At 33.4% G+C, this 16,629-nt stretch overlaps 1 protein-coding gene and 3 long non-coding RNA genes across 4 annotated transcripts; all 4 read left to right on the plus strand.

Annotated features, from left to right (window-relative positions):
* Window positions 1-7: 7 nt before the first annotated feature.
* LOC112801478 (uncharacterized) lies at window positions 8-3,297 on the plus strand. Its single transcript, XM_025844235.3, has 5 exons — window positions 8-365; window positions 1,863-1,912; window positions 2,006-2,261; window positions 2,360-2,851; window positions 3,141-3,297. Exons 2-4 carry the CDS (start codon window positions 1,880-1,882, stop codon window positions 2,608-2,610), a joined length of 540 nt encoding a protein of 179 aa, XP_025700020.1. The 5' UTR covers window positions 8-365; window positions 1,863-1,879; the 3' UTR covers window positions 2,611-2,851; window positions 3,141-3,297.
* Window positions 3,298-3,374: 77 nt separating this feature from the next.
* LOC140173454 (uncharacterized) lies at window positions 3,375-3,973 on the plus strand. The gene is made up of 3 exons (XR_011862333.1): window positions 3,375-3,499; window positions 3,669-3,754; window positions 3,833-3,973. It is a non-coding gene; the product is annotated as an uncharacterized lncRNA (long non-coding RNA).
* A 2,422-nt stretch (window positions 3,974-6,395) lies between these two features.
* LOC140173456 (uncharacterized) lies at window positions 6,396-7,050 on the plus strand. The gene is made up of 3 exons (XR_011862336.1): window positions 6,396-6,536; window positions 6,622-6,707; window positions 6,914-7,050. It is a non-coding gene; the product is annotated as an uncharacterized lncRNA (long non-coding RNA).
* An 86-nt stretch (window positions 7,051-7,136) lies between these two features.
* LOC112770736 (uncharacterized) lies at window positions 7,137-8,330 on the plus strand. Its single transcript, XR_003186836.3, has 4 exons — window positions 7,137-7,275; window positions 7,377-7,483; window positions 7,570-7,666; window positions 8,191-8,330. It is a non-coding gene; the product is annotated as an uncharacterized lncRNA (long non-coding RNA).
* Window positions 8,331-16,629: the final 8,299 nt, after the last annotated feature.

Consider the following 16,629-nt stretch of genomic DNA (forward strand, 5'->3'; position numbering starts at 1 on the left):
AATTCAATGATAACTGCACCCAACAAACACAAACAGGGAGTGTCTTTTATTCTCTTCCTTCATTTTTTTAATAAAATACTGAATAAACTATTATTTTTAGTTACAAATATTTTGAAAGAATTTAATTTATACAGTTATTCTTTACAGGATTGCTACACAGAAAATGCCTTTTTTTTTTATTCGCACTTCATTATGAACGAACGTTATATCTTCAACACGAAACCAATATCCTAATCGAATCTCTCTGAACATCATTAAAACTTCAATCACATTCTTTGCGGAAATCACTGTTGCGAACGAATCAGAAGAAGATTTCGCAAGCAACAACCAGAAACAAACGAAAACAGCAACAAATACTACAAAAGGTATGAGAAAACTACTATTCATTTAAAATCTTACAATGTTGCATTTCGCCTAATTTTATTTCAGTTCTACTGGTTTGATTTGTTTCATTTAGTTTATTGAACTATTGTGAATGATTTTTACAGTATAACTAGAGTTTTAAGATATAGTTGCTTGTTCTTATTGGTTTGGATAGTTTAATTAGAGCTCTGTTAGCATCTTCAGTACTTATTTTTCATTGAAGAACACTATTCTTGTTGATTGAAAATTGATAATGATTTATTAACAAAATGAACGCTTTTCAATTCGGTGGTCTTTGTGATTTTGGTTCTGTGCATGAAGGATTTTTGGTTCGGTGCCTTTGTGATTTTAGTTCTGTACATGAAGGATTTTCGGTTCGGTGGGTTGTTAATGTATTGAATGAGTTTTGTTTAAAACAATTCATATTAGAGACATAACTAGGGCTTTAAGATATAGTTGGTTGTTCTTATTGGTTTGGAAAGTTTAATTAGAGCTCTGTTACTATCTTCAGTACTTCTTTTCCATTAAAGAACACTATTCTTGTTGATTGAAAATTGATATTGATTTATTAACAAAATGAATGTTTTTTCGGTTCGGTGGCCTTTGTGATTTTGGTTCTGTGCTTGAAGAATTTTCGGTTCGGTGGGTTGTTGATGTATTGAATGAGTTTTGTTTAAAACAATTCACATTAGAGACATAACTAGGACTTTAAGATATAGTTGGTTGTTCTTATTGGTTTGGATAGTTTAATTAGAGCTCTATTACTATCTTCAGTACTTATTTTCCATTGAAGAACAATATTCTTATTGGTTGAAAGTTGATAATGATTTATTAACAATATGAATGTTTTTTTGGTTCGGTGACCTTTGTGATTTTGGTTCTTTGCATGAAGGATTTTCGGTTCGGGGGTTGTTGATGTATTAAATGAGTTTTGTTTAAAACAATTCATATTAGAGACATCACTAGGGTTTTAAGATATTGTTGCTTGTTCTTATTGGTTTGGATAGTTTAATTAGAGCTCTGTTACTATCTTCGGTACTTATTTTCCATTGAAGAACACTATTCTTGTTGTTTTAAAATTGATAATGATTTATTTTAACAAAATGAACGTTTTTCGGTTCGATGGCCTTTGTGATTTTGGTTATGTGGATGAAGGATTTTCGGTTCGGTGGGTTGTTGATGTATTGAATAAGTTTTGTTTAAAACAATTCACATTAGAGACATATCTAGGGCTTTAAGATATTGTTTCTTGTTCTTATTGGTTTGGATAGTTTAATTAGAGCTCTGTTACTATCTTCAGTACTTATTTTCCATTGAAGAACACTATTCTTGTTGTTTGAAAATCGATAATGATTTATTTTAACAAAATGAACGTTTTTCGATTTGGTGGCCTTTGTGATTTTGGTTTTGTGCATGAAGGATTTTCAGTTCGGTGGGTTGTTAATATATTAAATAAGTTTTTTATTGAATGACATATTGACCAAATTTTTTTATTACAGCAAAACACAACAAGAATATGGCAACAATGAAAGAGAAGGCACACTATAACGTAAGCAACTTAAATATATTTATCCACTTTCATTTGAATAATATCTATTTTGTATTATAAATATATACTCACATTTTGTTTTAAAACTTGCAGAAAACTCACTATTGCAGATGCCAAACAAGGACAATAGCAACAGTGTATAGGAAAATGAGTCAAGAAAAGAAAGAAATTGTGGAACAAATAGGATTTGGTGGTCTGCCTCATGTGCCAGAAATGAACGTATCCAATACAATGTTGGTAGAATTGATTGATCGGTTTGATATAGAGAGAGGATGCTTGAAAACTCTACAGGGGACAATAAACATAACTCCTCGGAAGGTAGCAGCTGCCCTCGGCATAAACAATGGAGGTAATATATTTTCCACTTACTGCTTATTTTCAGTTCATTGGTGTTTGGATAATTAAAATGGCCGTTTTTGTCTTATTTTTGCTATTAAAATATTGTAGAGAATCTTTTTCCTGAAAAGGTTAATTACAGCAAGCTGAATCCAGCAGAGAACGAAATATTTGACAGTGTCAAAAATATTTCCTTGGCAACTTTGGCAAAAAATGTGCTGGATATGGATGTAGAAGGCGAGGAGAACCAGAAAAAATTCAAGAGGACTTTTGTTGTCTTCATACAAAAGTGCTTCTTGCTCCCCCACAATGGTAAGTGTGGCCTCCCTAATCCACAAGCCCCCGATCTTTCATGTGGATAATATTAGGGAATGGGATTAGGCAAAGCATGTTCTCAACTTCTAAATGAAAGGAGTTGAAAACAAGAGAGAGGGGAACAAATAGTCTGTTGATGGCCGTGTCTTTGTATTAATGTTGATATACTTCCATGAAACAAAGTTCCCCCACCCATTTGCACCCGATGCTCCTCTTACATCATGGATGGCCTATTGGACAAAGGAAAAGATCATTGAACGAATTTCATCCGAAACAACACAATCATTGGTAAGTACTATACTATAATTCCCTGAAAAATTTGCTTTGAAATGCTTTTAGGTTATAATTAAATTATTTGTCCTACTTGCAATTGTTAGTTTTGTTCATTTGAATGTTACTGCATTAAGAAATATTTTTCTTGATGAATAAATAGTTGTTAATTATTTTTTGCCATACGAATGTTTTTAGTTCACCATATGAATGTTTTTCGATTCGGTAGGATTACTTTATTCGGTTCACCAAATTGTTAATTTGTTATTTTGATGATTAATTAATTGAGACCTTGTTTCTGTTTTAGGGACTTTTGTACAAAAAGCAAAAAAAGAAAAAAAAAACAAAAAAAAGTAACTTGGAGAAAAAAGAAAAAGAAAAGAAAATAAAAAAGAAAAATGTTGAGACGGATTCTTCTTCAGAAGAGGAAAGACTTTCCAAATCTGAATCTAAAAACCAGTAAGTTTAATTTTCATATCAATTTCATTTAATTTGTATTTGCTTAAATTTATTCTCATGCAATTTTTCTTATGTATTGTAGAGAAGAAGAAATAAAAAAACCACAACAAAGAAAAGAAAACAACCATTGAAGGTTGTTAAAAAACAAACAAAAAAAACAAAGCATGTGCCTATAGATTCAGAGAGCACAAGCGAATCCCAAAACGAGTAAGTATATTTTTTTATTGCATATATATCTATTTTCGGTTCGGTGGGCTTCTATATTTCGGTTTAGTAGTTTAATTTATTTCGGTTCGGTGTTATCTTTGGGTTTGGTTTACTTCATCGTTAGTGTCTTGTTTCCGGTATAAATTCAATGTGTTTATCTATTTTACAGAGAAAATGAAATTGAGAAACACCCATAATAAAAAGAAGAAAACAACCAGAAAGAGCGATAAAAACACCAACCCAACCTGAGAAGGAGTAAGTTTCTTGAATCATATTTTCTTTTACTGATACTTAGATTTTAGGTTTCTTGATACTTATTTAATGAACTTTCAGAACTGAACAAGAAAAAGACAATGCTGCCGAAAAAAGAAAACGTGCATTGGAGATAATAATGGAGAAAAGATAAAAAAAAAAGAAATGATGGAGCTCAGTCAAGAAACATTGCTCCGGATCAGTTTGACTCTCCACAGGGACAAAATGATTTCTCTTAGACGTAAGATTTAGTTTATTATTCCCGAATTCTTTTTCTTACTTGGCATACTTTTGCTACAACCTTTTCTAATTTCTCTAAACTCAATTACTAATATTTATTTATATTGCTTAGGGTGCCAACTGTAAATATTGATAGTGAGCAAGTCTTACAGACACAAGGAAGCTTTACACCTTCTGTAGATGCTGCAAGCAATATCAGGTAAATTGATTTACTGCATATTGTATTTTCGGTTCGGTGGTTGCACAAAAATGAATTTAATGTCTTTTTAGACATATGATTTTAATCTTAGTTTCTAATTTTAATTTGTTATTTTTTTTTTAGAAAAAATACACCGGAGAGCCCGATCAAATATTATAGAAAAAAGATAATCTTCTCAAGAAAGACGTCTAAAACTCCACGAGTGTAAGTTAAACATATTTATGTTACTCTTTTAAATTTAGTTAATAATTTTTGTTTAATTAATCAAAAGTAAATTGTGTTTAAATGTCACTAGAGCTACACCTGAATCTGAAGTACAAGTGATTGAGTTTCAACAACAAACTCATTCTGAACCTTTAGAAATGTGAGTGTTTCAATGTGCAAATTCCTATTTTTCAAAACAAATTCTAATTATTCTAATTATTCAACATTAACTTTATTTTTGTTTACATTCTTTAGACCTCCTTTTGCATTATCTCTTCCAAGTTCAGTTCAGGAAGAGTTGATGAAGGATGACTTCATGTATGTTCCTCCACAAGAGGAAACACAACAAACATCTAATAATGAGTAAGTTAATAAATATTTATTCACCACATGAATCTTGCACAATGTTTACTGCTTATATAATTCACCACAAGAGGAAACCAGAAATGAATTCAATCTGTTCTTGTCTTTAGACTCTCTTCTGCTTATTACAGTTGCCCTCAAGAAGCTGAAAAGCAGGGTGTTACAGTATCTCTAACGAGTTCTATAATTGAAGACTTAATAAAAGATGACTATGTGTATGAAGTTTCTAATGAAGGGTAAGTTTCAGATAAAATTTTTTTATTAATTTTAATAGTTGTTATTGAACTGTTTTCTATTTAATGCAACAGTCCTGCAAAAGAACAAGAACAATAAGCCCAAGAACCAACGGTGCAACAATAATCAGAACAAGAAGCACCTGTTAATGTGTAAGCATTAAATTCTTTAATATCACTTTTGTTTAATATAATTTTGGTTCACTGTGCGTTTAGATTTTGGTTCAGTATAAGTTTAGTTTTCGGTTCACTATAATTATTAGTGTAATTTCTATTAAATATCATTGTTAAATATGATAATAGTTTGGGATAATTATAGAAATCTTTACTGTTTAATGCAACAACCCTGCAAAAGAACAAGAATAACAAGCCCAAGAACCACCGGTGCAACAAGAATCAGAACAAGAAGCACCTGTTAATGTGTAAACATTAAATTCTTTAATATCACTTTTGTTTAATATAATTTCGGTTCACTGTGTGTTTAGGTTTTGGTTCAGTATAAATTTGGTTTTCGGTTCACTATAATTATTAGTGTAGTTTCTGTTAAATATCATTATTAAATATGATAATAGTTTGGGATAATTATAGAAATGTTTACTGTTTAATGAACCAGACCTCTGGAAGAGCCGTGTGAAGAACCAACAAAGCAACAATCCAAATAAGAAGTACCTGCTGATGTGTAAGTTTTACTGCTTATATAAATATCCATAATGTTTACTGCTTATACATGGTTTAACTATGGTTCGGTTGAAACCAGAAATGAATTCAATGTGTTATTGTCTTTGGACTCTTTTTTGTTTCTTATAGCTGCCCTCTAGAACCCAACAAGCAGGGTGTTACGGGGTCTATTACAAGCTCTGTTATTGAACAATTTTTCAAGGATACCGATGTCTATCAAGTTTCTGATGAAGAACAATCAAAAAAACCTCCGGTGGCACGACAATCAGAAAAAGAAACTCTAATCTTGTCATCATTTGACATGTATGTTACTTGCTTTTCTTTAATATCATTTTTGTTTAATATCATTTCGATTCACTGTTATATTGGATTTTGGTTCACTATTTGTTTGGATTTCGGTTCACTATATTGATTAAATATCATTTTTGTTTAATGTCATTGTTAAATATCTATCATCCTGTAGTGCTGCTCAACCCAGGGAAAGGGAATATGAAAGGCCTTTCTTTAGCCTTGGAATAAGTCCACCAGCATCTCAACCAACTCAGCCCTCTTAAGAGAGTGATTCACAGCTTGAAATCCTAGCAAAGGCGGTTGTAGAAGTTGGAGTGGAAGCAGCATTAAAATTTGCTGAAGGAACATCTTCAAAACCAACCTTACCAGCGGCTCAAGTTTACAAAACCCCACAAAAAAGACAAAAATCACCCCCGAGCTGATTGATAAGTGTTATCATTGGATGACACAAGTAAAACAGACAAAAGATGGTACCAATGAATATGAACCAATATTTGTCTTGAAACATGAGGCACACTACGAGGGATTAAGAGAATATTTCATGTCTCTAAAGCCCGGAGAACAAGTGCATGCCGTGGTAAAATTCTTTGCCAATTGTGTTAACATCAATAATTTTTTTAAACACTCTTATATAGTATGTCTCATAAATTTTCATCCTGTAGTGGTTAGTATACACAGCTTGATTCTGAATGAAATAAAAGCTAAATGGTATCAAGAACAAATATACATTGTGCCGATGGATATTGTGGTAAGTAAATTTCTTATTCACTGCTTATTACTTTTCGGTTCAGTGAGAATGTTAATATTGGTTCACCTGATTCTTATGTCTTCTTTTGAGTACTTTTGGATTAAGAAAACTTTTCTCTTGAAGATTGAATGTTTTTCACGTTTTATTCAGCATATGATTTTTGTTCGGTTCGGTGAAATATGATTTAACTGATGTTGATTTTGTAGAATTTTATCGTGGGAACATATGACGACAAGTACTATGATAAGATCACAAAAAATAAGTCCACAGTTTTAATGTTCAGCAGTATGAGCACCACTGGCAGTTTATTGACAAAAGAAAACTTGCATTCCATCCATTTGTAAGTTGTAATATTTACAATTCTTTGATAATTATCTTGTTTGCTATTGTTTCCACTGAAATATTCTATAATTTTCCGAAACTTCAGCTATTTATCCCAATTTACAATGGAAGACATTGGTGGTTGTGGATTGCTGATGTAAACAATAAGAAATTCTATATCCTTGACCCTATCAACAAGAAGCCAAAAGAAATACCTGATTCGTGATAGGAAATAAACAAATTTGTTGTAAGTTATTTTCTTGTAAATTATTGAAATTATTCTGTACATAAGAGGAGTTTGGTTCACTGTTGTTGGTTTTGTTTATTTACTTTTTTTGTCCCTTTCAGAGTTTAATAATTTCCCAGATAAGGGTGTACGCTGGGGCGGAACCCTTAATAAAAGATCCACTGGGAGAGGAAGCAGAGTATATCCCATTGAATGGTCAACGTACAAGGTAAGAATCTTTCTCTTCTGTAGTGCTATTTTTAATGTGTTTTATTTTATATACTAATGATCGTATTGTACTCATTTCTTGCTTAGCTATGATTGTGGAATACTTGTAATGAAATGGCTGGAAACAATAGATCCACAAAAAATAAAGATCAGCAAGAGATATAAATATAAAGTTTGGACACAAGTAAGTACTTTCTAAATTAATAAACTTCTTGCTTTTCTTATTTCATTCAGTTAAGTTGATACTGTAACTAGAGCTTTAAAGTTGGTTGTTACTCTGTTCAATAGTTGTTTTCCATGCAGAAAATACTATTCTTGTTGATTGAAAATTGATCACCATTTATTCACCACATATAAAATTTTTGGTTCGTTAGCTCATATAATTTTGATTCACCAAGAGAATGTTTTTCGGTTCGGTGGCTCTTATAATTTTGATTCACCAAGTGAATGTTTTTCAATTCGGTGACCTCCTTTTAATTTGTTTCGGTTTAGGGTTACTGTGATTCTATTTTTACAGTATAACTAGGGTTTTGAATTAAATTTGTTGTTACTTAATGTGATATTGATTTACTTGATATTTAATGTGTTCAGGATATAGGGTTATTGTAATTGCATTTTTTGCAGTATGATTAGGGGTTTGAATGATATTGTTCTTATTTCATTTGGGTTCATTTCTTATGTAACTAATTCATTTCAATTGAAATACAGAAAGAAATTGATGACTCCAGATACCAATATGGTCCATATTTTCTGTTTCATGAAATGAACAAAATTAGAGACCAAGTGATTTCAGAATCTGAAGCAATAAGACTCACCAAGCCTTCTGCTTTCCTCTCCAGCCCTTATTGTAAATACACATCTGGGGATTTAGATAGCAAATAGTATATACTAGTTGTAATTAACAATATTTTGTTTAACTTGTTTAAAGAGCAAAAAATGCATACTACAAATGTATCTATGTCAATGTATGTATCAAACAATGCAAACAATGCTTCTTTCAAATGTATATATGTCAATGTTAATGTATATAACTATTCTTAATATCAATGTATATATGTATCTATTGGAACTGTGTGGCTGCTGTTTTATTCCAGGTTCTTAGTGATTGCAATCACTATATTTACGAATATATTTATAATCCAAAAGAACATAGTGAACCGAAATTAATACACTGGGCGAATCGAAAAGGTAGAAACACACTGAACCCCTAAATCCAGAACCCTAAACCCTAAACCCTAAACATTAAACCCTAAACACTAAACAATGAACCCTGAACCCATGAACCCTAAATCCCTAAAACCCTAAAACCTAAACCCTAAACCTTAAACCCTAAACCCTAAACCCTGAACCTGAACCCTGAACTCTGAACCTAAACCCTGAACACTGAACTCTGAAACCTAAACTCTAAACCTTAAACCCTAAACCCTTAGAACCCTGAACCCTAAAAACTAGAGCCCTAAACCCTGAACTGTTAATCCTGAACCCTAATTTGTCAGCCATAACAGCAGTGAACCGAAATTAATACACGGGGTGAACCGAAAATTTGTAACACACTGAACCCCTAAACAATGAATCCTAAACCCTAAACCCTAAACACTAAATCCCTAAACCGTAAAACCTAACACCTAAACCCTAAACCCTAAAACACTAAACAATGACCCCTGAACCCAAAACCCTAAATCCCTAAAACCCTAAAACCTAAACCCTGAACCATAAACCCTGAACTCTAAACTTGAACCCTTAAAACTAAACTCTGAACCCTAAATGATAAACCTTAAACCCTAAACCCTTAGAACCCTGAACCCTGAAACTTAGACCCCTAAACTCTGAACCCTTAATCCCGAACCCTAAACCCTCAACCATGAAAACGGTGAACCGAAATTAATACATGGGGGGAACCAAAAATTTGAATCACACTGAACCTCTAAACAATGAACATTGAACCCCAAACCCTAGAATAAAATGTGACTTCCACGTGCTTCCTTCTAAAAAAAACAAAATTCTTCTTCAAAACGCACAAAACCTATCCTTCTCTTCAAATCTCTCTCAAAATCACTCAAATTTCAGTCACGTTGTCTACGAAAACCACTACTGCAGAAGAATAGCTAGAAGATTTGGCAATGAACAACCACAAACAAACAAAAACAACAACAGAGACTACCAAAGGTATGAAAAAACTACTGTTCACTCAAAATCTTGCAATGCCACATTTCTCCTAGTTGCATGTTAGGTTTACTGGATTGATTTGCTTCGTGTAGAAAGTCGAAATATTGTGAATGCATTTTTATAGTATAACTAGGGCTTGGAATGAAATTTGTTGTTATTTTCATTCAGTTCAGTGGATAGTGTAATTAGGGCTTTGAAATTGGTTGTTACTCTGTTCAGTACTTCTTTTGCATGGAGAAATACTATCATTTAGCAACAATGTTCAAGAATATGAGTCAGAAAAAGAAAGATATAGTTGAAGAAATGGGATTCGATGCCCTGGCACATGTCCCAGAAATGAAGGTATCTCACGCCCTCTTAAGAGAATTGATTGATTGCTATGATGAGTATCATGGTTTCCTGAAAACTCTCCGTGGAAAAATATACATAACACCTGCCAAGGTAGTAGCTGCGCTGGGGATAAGCCATGGCGGTAATACACTTTCTACTTCTTGCTTATTTTTGGTTCATTGCTCTCTTTAAATTCGGTTCATTGCTACCTTTAATTTTAGTTCATTGGTATGTAAAAAATTAAACTTAACCTTTTTGGCTCATTTGTTGCTATTAAAATATTGTAGGGGATCATTTTCCTAAAAAGGTTGACTATTGCAAACTGAATGAGGAAGATAAGGCAATATTTGACAGCCTCAAATGTGTTACGTTGGTGACTTTGACAAAGTTTATCCTAAATATGAGTGTTGAAGGGGAGGAGAACCGGCAAAAATTCCACAAGAGTTTTGTCATCTTCATACAGAAGTGCTTCTTGCTGCAGACGATGGTAAGCATAGCCTCCGCGATCCATAAGCCGCCTATCTTTTGTGTGGACAATATCCGACAGCGGGATTGGGCATGTCATGTGCTCAGATTCTTGAGAAAGGGAATCGAAAACAAGAGAAAGGGGAAGAAACAGTCTGTTGAGGGCTGTGTTTTTGTTTTGATGTTGATTTACTTCCATGAAACCAAGTTCCCTCACTTGGATGGACTTGATGCTCCCCCAACACCATGGGTGGCCTATTGGACAAAGAATATGATAGTTGACCGGATTTCTATAGAAGGAACAGACACAATGGTAATGTGTTGATTTGAAGCATTGTGCATGCAGAAATATTTTTCTTGATAATTGAATGTTATCACGTATTATTCATCACATGAATTGAATTCGGTTGAGTGTTTGTGGTCTTTTTGATTCACCTTATTGTTTTTGTATTTCCTTGTTTCAAATACTCTGCTAACTAAATAATTTTGTGTTTTAGGAACTTCTGTATAGAAAGCAAATAAAGGGGAAAGAGAAAAGAAAAAGGGAGAAAGAAGAAAAGAAAAATGTTTTGGAGTCTTCTTTGGAAGAAGAATCTTTTTTGGAATCCAAATCAGAATTGGAATTCGACAATATAACACTGGCAGAAGGAATAAGACAAAAGAGGCTCATGAAAAAAGAAAAAATTGTTCCAACGGATTCAGAAACATCAAGTGAATCTCAAAACCAGTGAAGTTTGAGTGATTCTAATTAACAATATTTTGTTGAACTTGTTTAAAAAAGTAGACACTGCTTCTTTTGAATATATATATATATATATATATATATATATATATATATATATATATATATATATATATATATGTCAACATTAATGTAAATGTTAATATTAATGTATAGATCTAATGTTAATGTATATATTGATTCAAGATGGATTACTCTCTTGTCTTGTTATATACCTGTTGGAATTGCCTGGCTGCTGTTTTGTTGCAGGTTCACAATGAAAGAAATCTGGGTGATAACCAATACATTATAAACTCCAAAAGAACACAGTGAACCGAAATTACTACACTAGGCAAACCAAAAAGTAGAAACACACTGAATCCCTAAATACTGATCTCTAAACCCTAAACCTAAACACTAAAACCAGCACCCTGAACATTGAAACCTGAACCCATAGACCCTAAACCCTAAACCCTAAACCCGAACCCTGAACTCTGAACCTGAACCCTGAACACTGAACACTTAACCCTAAATGCTAAACCCTAAACCCTAAACCCTACCGTAAACCATAAACACCTAAAACCTTGAACCCTGAACCCCAAACCCAAGACACATAAACCCTAAACCCTCAACTATGAACACGGTGAACCGAAATTAATACATAGGGTGAACCGAAAGTTTGAAACACACTGAACCCTGAACCCAGAAACCCTAAACTCTAAAACCCTAAACCCTGAAATCCTAAACCCTGAACCCTAAACCTTAAACCCTAAACCCTAATCCCTAAACCCTGAACTCTGAACCATGAACCAAAAACAAATTCTAATTATTCAACTTAGAAATTAATACAATAGATGTATAAAAAAACTGCATATATCAATATAGAATTTCACAAAAAAAGTGACTATTCATTAAAGACTATCAACATTCAGAAATTAAACCTGCTATAACCATGGTGAACCAAAATTTTCTCATGGGTGAACAAAAATTTACATTAATAAAAACTAAAACTTGTAAAATCCTCTCTTGGATAATTCATATCTGGTGTATTGTAAAGAGTAGAACTTGACTGAATCGATGATCCGGAGTTTAAAGGGTTCAACTACAAAAGACATAATTGTGTATTAGCAAAATAAACATTTGAATTTTTAACTAATCAAAAGCAAGTCAATTTTACCTCGCTTGTAGCTGTCTTTTTCTTTTTCTTCATCGCATTTGAGATCTTTTTTCCAGGTTTGATCCAAGTCTGTTCTTGGGCCAACCTCTTGTTTTGACACGTGGTGGACTTTGAAGGTCATTCACATTGCTTAATGTCTCTTCTTCATGGTTTAACAAACTTTTTCCTTTGCTTCTCCCTTGATATTCTTCCATCTCCACCATGACCTTGTCAAATTCTCGGTGCAAAATTTCGGTCAACTCTTCAGACTCAGATGCAAATTCACATATATTGTGTGACCAAAACACTAATTCGTCAATTTTCTTACTTCTTGGCTCTAGTAAAGGTTCATCTTGGCTGTTCTTGATGTGTGTATGCCTCCTCTTTATGTTCTTGCTCCAACGTTCTAATATGTATTTTGGTGCCACATTATCCACTCGCTCAAAGCTTAGGACACTTAGGAAATGGCAGCACAATATGCCCCTAGACTCAAACAGCAAGCAATGTCACTTTACATCTCGTGATACTACGTCATAGGTGACGACAAACTTATTGAATTTGGAGTTGGAAACTTGCTCTATTACTTCATATGTTATGAAACCTAGGGTCGAATGTACTAATCTTGTGATACAGTTCACTTTACCTCTGAATTGAGCTTGAACTTCCTTGAACTTCTCATGGGTATATACATGCTGAAATTGTGCCTCTATTGCTGATTTTATTGCACAAGGTATCACGGTGTAAAAATCTGCAGCATCGAATTCTCTCTGCTTGCTAGGCAATTGTCGTATTGCTTCACGAATTGTCTCAAGGAGCTATTCCGTGTGATGAACTTGTTGTAAAATGAATGCATACTCTCGCTCCTTTGCGTATTTCTCATCTCGGCCCAAAAGTGGTGATCCAAGTAAATCGGAATCCATATATGGCGATCCTCGTACAGATCTATATACCAAACCAAAACTATAAGGTATGGTGAACCAAAAATAGTGCATGCTTTGAGAAAAATAAATATGAGCATAAAAATAATTCGAATTGAAACCTCAATTACCTGAAAGCCACTTGTTGCCTCCGAGGCCATATTTTGTAAGAAAATCGTTCCAATTTCTGTCAAATGCATCTTTTGTGTAAGAGTTCCAAACAACATGGCTCATTATTTGTTCAATATCGATGTACCCCTTGTAGCCATTTAATTTGCTTGGAATCTTCTTCATAATGTGCCAGATGCACCAGCGGTGAATTGTTGTTGGCATGCACAGCTCAATTGCCTTTCAAATTGATATGCATTAATCGGTAAGAATACCTTTTGGTGCCTTCCCTCCTATTCAATGTAACTAACACTCAAATAGCCATTTGAATGATTGGATGTCCTCATTTTTTATCAGCGCACATCCAAGAAGTGTCGACTGGCCGTGGTGATTCACGCCAACAAAAGAACCTAAAACCAAATTGTACCTGCATAAATAACAGCCACAAGATGGTTAACCAAAATATATACACTCACTGAACATCAAAAAAATGTTTGAATGAACCGAATACTTGTTTGTGTTAAAGGTGGTGTCAAATGAAACCACGTCTCCAGAATAATCAAATGCAGCCCTACTTCTTGCATCAGCCCAGAATGCATGTTTAATGCAGTGATCACCTTAAAAGTTGAGCTCAAAGAAGAAATTTTAGTTCTTCTCTTTCATTTTAACTAGGTACTTCCCAAATTCTTTGGCATCGTCTTCTTTGGAAATATTCTGTACTTCCCTTGTGATGTAATTCCTTATGTCTTTTTCTATAAACCCTAGTTCATGGTGGCTGCCAGCTGCTGCCACAAATGATTCGTAAGTTTTGCTCTGTCTGATTTCGGCTTCTTCATGGGTTTCAATGGTGCGACGCACGAATATGCTAAGCTCCCTGTGTTGTTTGAGCATCTCAGCCTGGTCTGGACAACAAGGATGTGAGTGATTCAAGACAACTTTGGAAATTATCCAAAGACTAACATCCTTCATTATGTCTACATAAATTCTGTCCAAACAATTTAACCTAGCTGAAGGATTTGTCTTCAAAGTTAGAGATATCTTTGATTTCCACCTCCCCTCTCTAGAGCATACAATTTGTTGATTCTTAATCTTGTCTCCGTCCCGAGTCGTGTTCCTTATTTTGGTAGAAAAACCGACAACTTTAGAATAATGTTTGTAGAACTTTTCAGCTTCTTCTAATGTCTTAAAAATCATTCCCACCTTTGGAACAAATTTTTCATCCACAACACAGCTGGTCTGCATAGTGAACCAAAATCTTAGTTATGGTGAACCGAAATCTTCATTACGATGAAACAATTATATAGTGCTTAGAGAACAAAATAGAATATATTCGTCCAATTTTTTAGACTCCTTTCTACGTACCGAACCGAAAACATGAAGATGGTGAATCAACTCTTTTGTACTCACCGAACCGAAAAGTTACTCACAATTACTCAAAGTTAGTCATAGTTACTTACACTCACAGTTACATATTATCAATTCAATTCAATTCAATTCAGATAAATATCACCTCAGTCCATTCAATTCTCTTCAAATAAAATTAGCTATTCGTCCATTTTTTTAGACTCCATTCTGCTTACCGAATCGAAAATATGAAGATGGTGAATCAACTCTTTAGTACTCACTGAACTAAAAAGTTTCTCACAATTACTCACAGTTACATATTGTCAATTCAATTCAATTCAATTCAGAGAAGCTAATTACATTGACGTTAATCCAAATCCATAATGAAGAGAAGAAAAACATGAATAAAGGAGAAGAACGAATTTAATTAGGTTGAAGAAGAAGAAGAAGGATAAAGGAGAAGAAGGAGGAGGAGGAGGAGGAGGAGGAGGAGGAGGAGGAGGAGAAGAAGAAGAAGAAGAAGAAGAAGAAGAAGGAGAAGAAGGAGAAGGAGAAGAAGGAGAAGAAGAAGAAGAAGAAGAAGAAGAAGAAGAAGAAGAAGAAGAAAAAGAAGCAGTAGAAGAAGAAGAAGGAGAAGGAGAAGGAGAAGGAGAAGGAGAAGGAGAAGGAGAAGGAGAAGGAGAAGGAGAAGAAGAAGAAGAAGAAGAAGAAGAAGAAGAAGAAGAAGAAGAAGGAGAAGGAGAAAAGGAGAAGAAGGAGAAAAAGAAGGAGAAGAAGAAGAAGAAGGAGAAGAAGAAGAAGGAGAAGGAGAAAAGGAGAAGAAGGAGAAAAAGAAGGAGAAGAAGAAGAAGAAGGAGAAGAAGAAGAAGAGAAGAAGGTTAACGTTGTATACGTTGAGAAAGGTAAGTGACGCAAAATAAGGATTAGGTTATATACGTTAGGATTAGGCGCGTGTCACACAAACGAGTGTGTGGGGCGTGGAGTGAAAAGAACTTGGATAACATCTATGTAATATTTACATGGATGTAGAGCTTTTCTGTATTTTTTAATATAAAATATTTTTATATGTGCATTTAATTATATAATGTTACCGTAAAAATAACTATTTTTTTATATTAACTACATAAATAGTCATTTAAAAGAACGAATGTAATTATATATCAGTGCATCAAAATTTAACTCATTTTAAAATTAAAGTTATAACTATAGAAGATAGAATTTGAACCATATAATTCAAAATTCTCAAATTATCCTTTTCTCTAACATAACTTAATTCCAAATTTTCACTTACATTCTCTTTCCACCCGAACCCAAACAGTTTGCAGCCATCACCCTAATTCAAATAAGAGTTTAATTTTGATGTACTAATAGTGTAAAACGTTTTACATAGTCGTGTAATCACATCTATTTATTTTAGTAAAGACCCAATCCGGTCCTTGTCCATTTTCACGAAGGACAAAGCGATCTCTATAAAAAAAGGGACATTTTGATCCTCAACCTTTTTATTTTGGGACAATACGATCCCTCTGTTAAAAAAATTGTTAAATAATAACAAAAATTAATTTTGTGTAGGTTTTATTTGTATTTTGTGAGGTTTTAAACCCTCACAAAAATCTTTTCAACAATATAACCAATTACTACCACTACTACCACTACCTATTTCATCCTCATTATTATCACTCCTACCTCTATTATTTTTATTGTATAAACATACTTTATCATCATTATTATCTCCTCTATTGTCATCATCACCAATACCAATATTATCAACATTAAAGTTCTCTTCTTTCATCTCTTATTCGATGTTATTTTTTTCCTTTAAAGGTACTACAATTACTTTTTTTGCGACATCATTTTCATCAATAGTTTTTCTTCACTTAATCACCATTAGTGAAGAAATTTTTCAAAAATAAACTTATTAATAGTTTGTGGAGGTTTAA

Source organism: Arachis hypogaea, chromosome 1 (genome assembly GCF_003086295.3).
Source record: "Arachis hypogaea cultivar Tifrunner chromosome 1, arahy.Tifrunner.gnm2.J5K5, whole genome shotgun sequence".
NCBI lineage: Eukaryota > Viridiplantae > Streptophyta > Magnoliopsida > Fabales > Fabaceae > Arachis > Arachis hypogaea.